Source organism: Hemitrygon akajei, chromosome 7 (assembly GCF_048418815.1).
Source record: "Hemitrygon akajei chromosome 7, sHemAka1.3, whole genome shotgun sequence".
In the NCBI taxonomy this organism is placed as follows: Eukaryota; Metazoa; Chordata; class Chondrichthyes; order Myliobatiformes; family Dasyatidae; genus Hemitrygon; species Hemitrygon akajei.
The window spans coordinates 18996601-19008789 of record NC_133130.1 but is presented as its reverse complement, the minus strand read 5'-3'; the positions used below and the strand labels follow the sequence as shown (position 1 = coordinate 19008789).

Here is a 12189-nt window from a genome sequence, read left to right as displayed (position 1 = left end):
ATCCGGGCTACGCCATCTTCTCGCAGCTGCATAGGGCAGGAGGTACAGAAGCCTGAAGTTCCACATCACCAGGTTCAAGAACAGCTACTTCCCTTCGACCGTCCAGTTCTTGAACTGAAAGATACAACCCTAACCACTGCCTCTGCAGAGCAACACTATGACCACTTTGATCACTCGGCTCTGAAATGCACAATTTTGTTCTAATCATGCTCCTCGTTGGCCCATAATATCCATTCTCATAAATGCCTACAAGAAAATGGAGTCTCAAGGTAGTATATGGTAACATACATACTTCGATAATAAATTTGCTTTGAACTTTGAGTTTGTTGTCAAATGCACAGGCGCAGTGAAAAACTTACTTGCACAGCATCAGATACACAACATTCACAAGGGAAACATAAATTCAATATGATTTTTACAAGAAAGAACACAATTAAATCAAAAAATGAGGAAGTTCTTTTTTTTAGGGTAAAGTGATCTAAGTGTTCATAGTGTTGCTGCACTATAGTGATGAGTTTGTGGTGATATTGCAACACTTCTGTTTGCCCTGTGTACATGGAACAGTGAATGGATGGTGGGCATCAGGGAACGAGTCACAGGACAGTCATGAGAAGATGCTCTGTGAAGCTTTGATGAAGATTTGGCTGCCTGTGAAGCTGTTGGAACTGAAGGCCCATTGTCTGGTGTAACTAGACGCGATTCAGGGATCTGTCATCACTCTGTTGAAAACACTAACAGAATGCCTGTTTATTCCCAGAGTTTGTGCCGTCAGCTGCTCCGTCCTTATAAAGACAGTAGTGGGAAGGAGTGGGATGGGGATTGGGGGCAGAAGAGGAGGTAGGGCTGAGCAGGTGGAATGTAGACTGGTTCATGAAGAACACACACATACATACACTCACATACAGTACAAGCACGCACAAACACTGAGTACCTTTGAATGAAAAATCCTACGAAAAGTAGTGAATATGGTCTAGTCCTTCACAGGTAAAGCCCTTGCCACCATTGAACACACCTACATGGAGCACTGTCACAGGGAAGCAGGAATGCCCACCAACCAGGTTATGCTCTCTGGGCTGCATCCATTAATTTTTATAGTATTTTTCATTCAAAGCCATTGGTGTTGAGGGTAACTTCACTTGTCCCATCACTGAACTGTTCCCACAACCTATGAACTCACTTTCAAGGATTCTTCATCTCTTGTTCTTGATGTTTATTGCTTATTTATTATTATTTTTTTTTACAGTTTGTTGTCTTTTGCACATTGGTTGTCCATCCTGCTGGGTGAAGTCTTTCATTGTTTTTGTTATGGTTATTGGATTTATTGAATATGTCTATAAGAAAACAAATCTCAGGCATGTGCATGGTGACATACGTATATGTACTTCGATAATAAATGCATTTTGAATAACTAGCAGAACACTGGGGAATTGATTAAAAACCCAACTAAAAAAATACCGCTTGGGTGGTTTCCATCCTGAGTCATTTGTAAAATCTTTATTCAGGTGGTTCCTAATGGCAGTTGTATCAAGAAGTTGTAGCTGTTGTAATTCTGGGGAATGAGCCAGTTCTTAAAGGTCTCCCAGAATCAGGTTTAATAGCAGTAGCATGTGTCAAGAAATATGTTGTTTTGCGGCAGCCATACATAATAAAAAAATCCTTACAAATAATAAATATATTAAAAACAAAATTAAATAATTAGTGCCAAAAAAAGCAGAAAAAGTAGTGAGGTAGTGTCCATGGGTTCATTGTTCATTCGGAAATCTGATGGCAGAGAGGAAGAAGCTGTTCCTAAAATGTTGAGTGAGCGGTTTCAGGCTCCTGTATCTCCTCCCTGATGGATGCTGGGGAGGCTAGCACCCACCATGGAGGTTTCCATGGAACTGAGCAGCAACGGGGGGGGGGGGGGGGTGAATGATACATCAGCTGGGGGTTTGTCGGGGAGTCGGCGATGACAGCATCTTACAGGGAAATGTTTAACATAAGTATGCTACAGTATTTATAAGTGACATAGAGGAGAAAAAAAATGGGGCACAGACTTTCAGTCTGGCAGAAGCTTGGGGCAAAGCATCAGTTAACCAATGTAAACATCTTAATTCCCACCTCTCTTCAAGGTAGCACGTCGGTGAGTGCAACCCTTTACAGTGCCAGCGATTGTTAGGTTTCATTTCCTGCCGTTGTCTGTAAGGAGCTTACACATTCTTCCCATGATCGCGTGCGTTTCCTCCAAGTGCTCCAGTTCCCTCCCACATTCCAAAGGCGTACGGGTTAGGGTTAGTATGTTGTGGGCATGCTACGTTGGTACCAGAAGAATGGCAACACTTGCCACCTGTCCAGCAACTGTGTTGGTTGTTGAACCAAGCGACACATTTCACTATGTTTCAGCGTTTTGCTGTAATGTGACAAGTGAAGCTAATCTTTCTCTCTCTTTAGCTGTTAGCATTGTATCCTTGCTTTACTGTGAGTGACAGACACAGACCACAGGTTGCACCAACCTCTACGTAAATAAAGAAATGGCCATCAGCTGATATTGTTGACACATGTCCAAGGCTGGAAAGCAGCAAATGCTCTGAGGAGCATGGGCCAACTTTACAGTTGGATGGAAATCATCCCAGAAATTGCAGACCATCCAAAAGGCACAATAAAGCTGACGTACGCTGTTTGATCTTCAAGTAGGTTAAAAGGTCAGCACAGCATCATGGGTCAAAGGGGTTGTACTGTGCAATACAGGCATAAGGAATAGGGCACTCAGCCCCACAATCTTGTTCCACTGTCCAATCCCATTCACTATTGCTGGTACTAAGAGGTCCAAATTAAAGGGAGATGTTGGCCAGGATAGTTCTTTACCCCTCAGCTGGAGCCACCTATCAGCTCCCAGATCATACTCCTCCCATTCCCCACACCTCCTTATTCTGGCTTCTGCCCTCTTTGCACAACTGCTGAAGGATTTTGGCCCAAAATGTTAATTGTTCATTTCCCTTTGGAGGTACTGCTTGACCATTATTTGTGTCGCAACATTGATTTAGCTCTTTGAAAGACTAAGTTTGTAGGTGTTTGTTTGTAAAGGAGACAACCAACCTATTGCCAAGCAATACACAAACTGACCTCAGCTGGCTAGCTGTCTTGAAGGAGAGGATGTGCGACATCATGCAACAGGAGTTATTTCTCCCCACTCAAAGACAGCTTGGAGCTCCATTTGAGTCAGTCATACAACATAACAGCACAGAAACAGGCCCTTTAGCCCATCTGGTCTGTGCTGAACCATTAATCTGTCTAGTTCTAAACATAGCTCTCCATACCTCACCCACCTATGTACCTATCGAAATGTCTCTTAAGTATTGAAATCAAACCTGCATCCACCACTTGCATTGGCAGCCTGCTCCACACTCTCACCACCTTCTGAGTGAGGACTTATCCCCTCATGTTCCCCTTGGACATTTCACCTTTCATCTTTAACTTACAATCTCTAGTTGTAGACTCACCCAAACTCAGTGGAAAAATCCTGCTTTCATTTGCCACATCTATACCCCTCAACATTTTGTATACCTTATCAAATCTCTCCTCAATCTTCTACGTTCTAGGGCATAAGATCCTAACCTATTCAACTATTTCCTATAACACAGGTCCTCCAGACCTGACAACACCCTTGTAAAATTTTCTTCGCACTCTTTCAATTTTATTATCATCTTTCTTGTAAGTAGATGACTAAAACTGCAAAGAATACTCCAAAATAGGCCTCACCAACATCCCAGCTCCTGTACTCAATACTATGATTTATGAAGGCCAATGTGCAAAAGCTTTCTTTATAAACCTGTCTATCTGTGATGCCACTTGCAATGAATTAACAATCTGTATTCCCAGATCCTTCTGTTCTACCACACTCCTCAGTACCCTACCACTCACTATGCAAGTCCTATCTTGGATTGTTTTCCAAAAGTGCAGCATTTTGCACTTCTCTGCGTTAAATTTCATCAACTATTTTCCAGCCTATTTTCCCCAGCTGGTTTAGATCCCACTGAACACTTTGATAGTCTCCCTCACTGTCCATTACATCTCTTGGTGTCATCTGCAAATTTGCTGATCCAGTTAACCCCATTATCATCTAGATCATTGATATACATGACAAACAACAAGGGACCCAGCACCAATTCCCAAGGCACACCACTAGTTTACAGACCCCCAATCAGAGAGGCAACTATCTACTACTACTCCCTGGCTTCTCTAGAAAAGCAAATCTCTAATCCAATTTACTATCTCATCTTGAATGCTAAACGAATGAACCTCCTTGACCATTCTTCCACTTGGGACCTTCAAGTGCTTTGCTGAAGTCTATGTAGACAACTTTCACCACCTTGCCTTCAACAACTCTCAATTCATGTTGACTACTCCTAATCAGTCCCTCATAATGCTCAAGGTTCCTTAGAATACCTTCCAATAATTTTCCAGGCTCACCTGGTCTATAATTTTCTGGCATTCTTTGAGGTTTTCTTGAACACCAGAACAACATTAGCTATCTTCCAATTCTCTGCCACTTCACCTGTGGCTAAGAATGTTTTAAATATGTCTGCTAGGGCTCCTGCAATTTCTACACCAGTCTCCCATAGGGTCTAGGGGAATACCTTGCTCGGCCTGGAGGAGTTATCCACCCTAATTTGCCTCAAGCCAGCAAACACCTCCTCTGCTGTAATCTGTATAGGATCCACAAACTTGTTGCTGCATTGCCTCACATCTCTAGACTGTCTGCCTCCCAAGTAAAACAGATGCAAAAAAAAAATCCCTTTAAGATTTCCTCTATTTTTTTTCCCAGTTCCGATCTTCAGAGGACTAATTCTGCCCCTTGCAATCCTTTTGCTTTAAATATATCTGTAAAGCCCTTAGGATTTTCCTTTACCTTGTCTGCTAGAGCAACTTTGTGCCTTTTTTAGCCCTCCTGATATCCTTTGTGGGTGTTCTCTTACATTTCTTGTACTCCACAAGTTCCTACCTGCCTATACCTGCTCTGCATTGCCTTTTTTTTCTTAACGCTAGGGCCACAATATCAATCAAAAACCAAGATTCCATAAACCTGTTTTCTTGCCTTTTATTCTAACAGAAACATACGAATTCTGTAGTCAAAATTTCACTTTTGAAGACCTCGCACTTACCAAATACACTTCTGCCAGAAAATAGCCTTCCCAATCTACACTTGCCAGATCCTTTCTGATACCATCAAAGTGAGCCTTTCTCCAATTTAGAATCTTAACCCGAGGACCAGACCTATCCCTTTCCATTACATTGAAACTAATGTCATTATGATCACTACTGTTCCCCTACACAACCTTGTCATCTGCCCAGTCTCATTCCCTAATAGAAGATCTAGTATCACACTCTCTCTAGATGGGATTTCTATGCACTAATTAAAGAAACTTTTCTGAACACATTTGACAAGCTTTCCCATCAAACCCTTTTACAGTATGGGATTCCCTTTTAATATATGGAAAGTCAAAAATCACCTACTATCACAACCTTGTGTTTCTTGAAACAGTCTGTGATCGCTCTAGAGATTTGTTCCTCTAAATCCTCTTGTTGATCCATGCCCTAAGCTCTTCCGACTTTCCTACAATACTCCTTGCATTGAAATGTATGTAGCTCAGAACATTAGTCCCACCATACTCAACCTTCTGATTCCTGACCTTATATGTAGGCTTAACAATATCTTTTTCCACAACCTCTCCACTATCTGTTCTAGCGTTCTGGTTCCCATCCCCCTGCAATTTGAGCTTGCTGTGTTGCATCAGAATGGGGCAAGTGTGTGGGGGAGGGGATACATAGATTATGTATAAACTTCCCCCCCCTCTCTCCATAAATAGAACTGACCACCCCACAGAACACCAGGCACACACTGAGTGGATGGAATGTGAGATATCAAACAGTACAGCACAGGACCAGGCCCTTCGGCCCACAATATCTATGCTGAACAAGTTGCTAAATTAAACTAAATCACTTTAGTTTTAAGAACAGATTCTTCCCCTCTGCCATGGTCCATAAACCCAGGAACACCACTTCACTATTTTTGCACTAATATGCTGTTTTTTTTAATTTATAATTGTAACATGTCTTTTTACAAAAATACACTTTAAATTACAAGAATTATGTGCATATTATACTATATGTTTTTATTGTAACTTTTTTCTTGCACTGTACTGTTGCAAGAAATTTCACAACATGTCAGTGATTTTGATTTTGTCTGTATATGATCTATATCCTTCTATTCCCTGTCTGTCTAACAGCATCTTATATTGTATCTGCTTCCCTGGGAACTCATTCCAAGCATCCATCATTCTCTGTGTAAAATAAAACCGCTCTTGCACACCGACCCCTCCCATCCAAGATACGTCCTCCAGTACTTGACAATGCTTCACTGGGAGTAAAATTCTGTCTACCCCTTCTATGCTGCTCATAATCTTATCAATTTTTATCTGATCTTCCCTTCCCCTCCACCGTTCTAGAGAAAGCAACCCAAGTTTGTCCAACCTGTCGTGATAGCTCATGTCTTCCAATCCTCACATCATCCTGGTAAACATCTCAAACTTTGACAGACTTCGATAGGTGTATGGTTGAGATTAACTGGCTGCATCACAGCCTGGTAATGGAAACACCAATACCCTTCAATTTGGAAAAGCCTATAAAAATTGTTAGATACTGTCCAGTCCATCTTTGAACTTTGAACCTCTTCCACCTATAATGGGGAGACACGATCCTCTAAAGTATTATAGAATGTTTTAAGGCAATTTGGAACATAGCCTGCAGTTCTGATCACCTCCCTACAGGAACAATGTCAATAAGATTGGAAGAGTACAGAGAAAATTTACAAAGATGTTGCCAGGACTTGAGGACCTGAATTACAGGGAAAGATTGAATAGGTTGGGATTTTATTCCCTGGAGCACAAGAGAATGATGGGAGATTTGAGAGAGGTATGAAGGATATAGATGGATTAAATGCAAGCAGGCTCCCCCCAACCCCCCGGGAGGTTAGGTGAGACTAGAGTTAGAGGTCTTGAGGGTGAAAGGTGAAATATTTAAGGGGAAGCTGAAGAGGAAGTTCTTCACTCAGAGGGTGGAATGAGCTGCCAGCAGAAGTGATGAATATGGGTTTGATTTCACCATTTAAGAGAAATTTGGCTAAGTACATGGGTGGGAAGGGAAAGAGGGCTATGACCAGCATTTGGACCAATGGGACTAGGCAGAATAATGGCTTGTCATGGACTAGATGAGCTGAAGGTCTATTTGTGCTGTAGTGGTCCATGACTTCATGTGGCACCTTCAGGTCCAACAGGTAATAAAAGTTTCCCCCTCCTGTGGGAGGCAAAATGAGGCGGAGGTACAAGTCCCATTTGTTTTTTGGGAGAATGCTGCCCGATTTTCAGCCTCAGCTTGTCCAGCTTTGCATACAGCTGTTGACATGTATTGAGCTGCTTGTATCAGAAGGGAACAATCAAGATGGGGGGGGGGGGCGGTGTGGGAGAAAATGTGTCACAGCCTGAAATGTTAACTATTCATTCCCCTCCATAGATGCCACCTGACCTGCTGGGTTGCAGCATTTGTGTGTGTTGCTGTGGAAACTCCACCGTTCTCCTCCATTCCCCATCCCAATGCAATAGAGAAAAGCCACTGACAAGCAACACTCAGTGTTGACATTCAGTGCAATATTTGAAAAGGTCCACAAAACAAACAAATGAATTTTCAATGAAAGGAACACCCCAAGCGATATTCAAACTTATTTCCCTGGTCAGGCTAGTCTAAGCAGCAACAAAACAAGTCTCCACTCTCATGGCAAGATAAAAACATTAAAATCCAAATTCACTGGTTACCAATCACTCACACAAGGGCGATGTGGTTAGCATAACACTGTTACAGTACCAGCAGTTGGGGTTCAATTCTCGCTGTTGTTTGTGAGGAGCTTGTCTGTTCTCCTCATGACTTTGCGTATTTCAGCCGGATGCTCCAGTTTCCTGCCACATTCCATGGGTTAGAGTTAGTGAGTTGTGGGCACACTATGTTGGCACCAGAGTCATGGCCACACTTGCAGAATGTCCATAAGGTGATACCAGACACAGGTGTATACAAGGGAAATCTGACAGGAAATGATAAAATAGTGGTGTGGGGGTGGGTGAGTAGAGATGTTGACAAGCCTTGCTGCTTAGGGAAAGTCCCCATTCTCCTGCCTTCTTCCCGCAACTGTTGACATCCTTAATAATCAAGAATCTATCAACTTCTGCTCTAAATATACCCAATGGCTTGGTCTCAACAGCCATCCACAGCAATGAATTCCACAGATTCTCTGCCCTCTTTGCTAAAGAAATTTCTCCTCATCTCTGTCCTAAAGGGACATCCTTTTACTCAGAAGCTGTACCCTCTGGTCCTAGACCTATCTACTACAGGAAACATCCACTCCACATACACTATCTAGGCCTTTCAATAGGTTTTCAATTACACCCTCCCCCCATCATTCTTCTAAACTCTAGGTATGTTAACCCTTTCATACCTTGAACCATTTAGATCATTTCCATGAACCTCCTCTTATCTCGTGGAGCACGTTAGATAAGGGACCCCAAAACTGCTGACTGTACTCCAGGTGCTGTTTGACTAATGCCTTGTAAAGGCTCAGCGTTACATCCTTGCTTTTTTATTCTAGCCCTCTCAATATGGATGTTATCTTGGCAGTTGCCTTCCTTACTCAACCTACAAGTTAACCTTTAGGGAATACTGCACGAGGACTTCCAAGTCCCTTTGCACCTCCGATTTTTGAATTTGCTCCCCTGCACATTGTAAATTGGGGCCAGCCGATGGTGCAGAAACGTCAGCACTGGACTTTAAGGTGGATGGACAACTACACTATCCATAGGATAGACAATGACTGGACTGCACTCAACGACATTATAAATTAAACAAACACAGGCTAGCAGCACACAAAGGGTCAGGCACACTCAACAGCCAAGATGTTCTGTTAATGGATCATTTTGTAACCTTAAGAGTTCTCTCACACCTCCCCCACCCCAAGCATGTTAATAAAGCCATGAGGAGAGATTTAACCCTTCAGCCAATCCAAGGAAGAATGTTATTTTGTTCTGACCCTCTCAGTTTTGAGACCAGGGATACAGTTTTTAAGCAAATGTGTTCCCTAGTCTTTAGTTCCCAAGATGCAAGAGAGTTTAATGCTAGTTCCAGCACACAAGTGTAAAGGAGAAGAAAATAATTGTTACTCTGGATCTGATGCAAAACAAAAAAAACAAGATAAAGAATGCAATAAATATAGCTTATATACATAGATTGCATATCCACAAGTGGCATTAGATACAGTAACATCTGTACACAAGGTGACTGACAGGAAATGACAAAGTAGTGTTGTGGAGGGGTAGAGAAGGGGGGGGGGGGGAGGGTTGGTGTTGTCGGCCAGCCTTACTGCTTGGGTAAAGTAACCGACTCTGGTGGTCCTGGTGTAGATGTTAGGTAGCCTCTTCCCCGAAATGAGTGGGGCAAACAAATCCAATAGAAAGCAACCAGAAGATGGCTTGCTTGCGACGAGCAGTTTGTAAACCAAGTTCTTCTGGCCGTGCCCCTTTCAGCCTTCTTGTTTGGTGTCCCTTCCCTTCCCTTCCCCCCACCTCCACAGCCAGCAAAAAAGTTGCTCAATAACTCCACGCAGAACGTCAGCCTTTAAAAGACAGGAATTCTGACAAAGGATTGGATCACTTACAAGTTACCATTATATCCAGGGTCTTTATTATAACCTTCTCAAAATAAAGAAAGCATTGAATAATAAATTAAGAAAACACACACACATTTTCTGCAATATTTACGTTTGTAAAAAAATACTGTCCATGTTTTATCTCTCTCCCCGGCACCCCTCCCACCCCACACCTCATGGCTTCAATACAGAACATCATTGTAAACTGTAAACCAGCAGTGTTGTGGCAAGTAAACAAAGAAACATTAAGTATTTTTTAAAAAAAAAGAAACTTTTGGGATTTTTTTCACCCCCACACTCGAGCACACCAGTACACACACACACATTCCAGCCTGAAACTGTCCAAACATTCACAAAACCAGAGGGAGGCAGGGAAATCAGGCCCAAAGGAATGTTGTCTTTGTGTGAAAGGCCATTGTCATTAAGTTTTAAGTTACAGGATTTTCTGTTAAAGACAGGATTCTTTGTAGAAGAGGTCCGAAACCAATATATAGTCACATCCCGTAATTTTTCTAACCTTACCAATGCTGTTTCAAATCACTCAAGAAACATTTTCCTCTCTCCCCCTCATGCCCACGACAGACTTTGCATACAAAGCAAGTGATTTTTCCTTTTAAAAAGAAAAAGAGTAACCAACTTTCTTTTTGTAAGAATCCCACCAAATGCTTCACAAGCCCTTACATCACCACCGCCCCCAACCCCTCCTTCAAATGGTGGATGGGGCTTGAGATCAAGGGGCCCAGTTTTCACGCGAATGTTTTGGCTTTTGGTTTCAAATGAAGATGAAAAAATAACAAATCATTTAAAACGAAACAGTAGTTGCTTCTAGAACTGGTTACATGTGCCGCGACTCTGATCAAACACGATGATACAAAACAAATCACCAACACTCAGTGGGTGAAACAGTAATTTAAAAAAAATCTCTCTGGTGTGGTTGCAAATATTGTTAGATCACTGGAAGTCTTTTTTTTTTTGCATTTTGTTAAATTCTTTCCGAACACACTCTCCTCAACAGCTCACTCGGCTGGGCTGCTGTTTACAAACAAACTCGGTCATGAAGTCGAACTCGTTCTGGCCCAGCCACAGTTCGGGAAGTTCTTTGATGCGATCCAAGCCCAACTCAATCACCAGGGACATCAGCACCTCTTCGTCGATAAAATCCGTGTCTATGACATTGGGGGGCAGTATTGCAGCGGACATGTGATGGTTGGGTGGCAGAGAAGGGCTGTGGTGCCGAATCTCGGCGCACTGCTGCTGCTGGATTGCGCTGCCCGGGTTGTGCAGCTCCGTAAGGTTGTAGTGATGCTGGTGGCCGTAGTACTGACTGGTCAATTTTTGCAAGTGCATGCTGGCTGCGAGCTGAGCGGCCGGACTGTTCCCGGACACCGGCGGTCCCATGTACTGGGGATGTGCAGGGTTTGGAGGCGGCTGCTGCTGTTGCTGCTGCCCGGAGGCGTACCTGATGCTCTGGGGAGACACGCTGCCCAAGTGAGCCACCGGGGGCTGCCTCACCCCGGGGACCAGTCCGTGCCTCATTGCCCCGTTGCCGGAGTTCACATTACTGCCCCCCGGGTAGTGCAACAAAGACCCGACGGCCGGATGCTCGCCCATCAGGCCGCCGTAAGAGTGCTGGTGCTGGGCATAAGGGTTCATAGCCATTCGCCGGACCGGTAACCCGTTGACTCCTTCGGGAAATCGCCCGTGGCTCATCATCATGCGCTCGGCCATCGCTCTTCGCATGGGGAGGAAAGTAAGAAAGATATCATTAAAATGCAGAAAATAAATGGAATGCAAAAAAATTAAAGAAAAACCCGAATCAAAACGTGACAGAGCTAGGGAAACTAAACACACAACCCTCCAAGCAACCACAAGTCACTGCATGCCCCGTCCCATTGCAACTTTACCCCGGTTATTTTAAAATTAAAACACATTTCCAACTTACCCGTTAAATGCACAGCAACAGTATAGAAATATAAATACTTTCCCCTCCTTTCTTTGCCGTTGCTTTTAATTCACTGATCTAGAATAATAAACGAATAAGTAGGACTAGTCCCGCTTCCTATCTGCACCTCACTCCACTGCTTGCACAGAGAATGAGCGAGTGTATATAAGAGGAGTGTATCCTCAGACGCACTTTCCCTCCTCTCCCCGGTGCCTGCTTCTTCTGCTGCGCTCAGACCCCCGCCAACTCGGAAGGATTAACCAACAAAAGATGTTCAATCGGCTGCCTCGACCACTTTTAATATAGGGCTCACAGGGCTGGGTGCAAGACCCGCCCCGGATTCCTTCTGGAATGTGGACCGGGAGCCTCGAGAGCCAAATAGAATTCCTGGCAGTCATTGGGGATTATGAAATAAATTGCGCACAGGGAGATTAAAATTAGTGTTTTATTAAATAAGTATAATAATTTTAATTGCGTAAATATACATACAAAGGAAACAATATTCGTCTATTTGTTGCAGTAT

General features: G+C 43.2%; 1 protein-coding gene across 1 annotated transcript; it reads right to left on the bottom strand.

Moving 5' to 3' along the window:
• Positions 1-9736: 9736 nt before the first annotated feature.
• Positions 9737-11955, bottom strand: cited2 (Cbp/p300-interacting transactivator, with Glu/Asp-rich carboxy-terminal domain, 2). The gene is made up of 2 exons (XM_073050442.1): positions 11667-11955; positions 9737-11456 (listed from the first exon to the last, which is right to left on the bottom strand). The coding sequence occupies exon 2, from the start codon at positions 11450-11452 to the stop codon at positions 10733-10735; it is 720 nt and encodes a 239-aa protein (XP_072906543.1). The 5' UTR covers positions 11453-11456; positions 11667-11955; the 3' UTR covers positions 9737-10732.
• Positions 11956-12189: the final 234 nt, after the last annotated feature.

Excerpts from the sequence above, each read along its gene's own strand:
- cited2 (XM_073050442.1), bottom strand. The coding sequence starts at position 11,452 with ATGGCCGAGCGCATGATGATGAGCCACGGGCGATTTCCCGAAGGAGTC.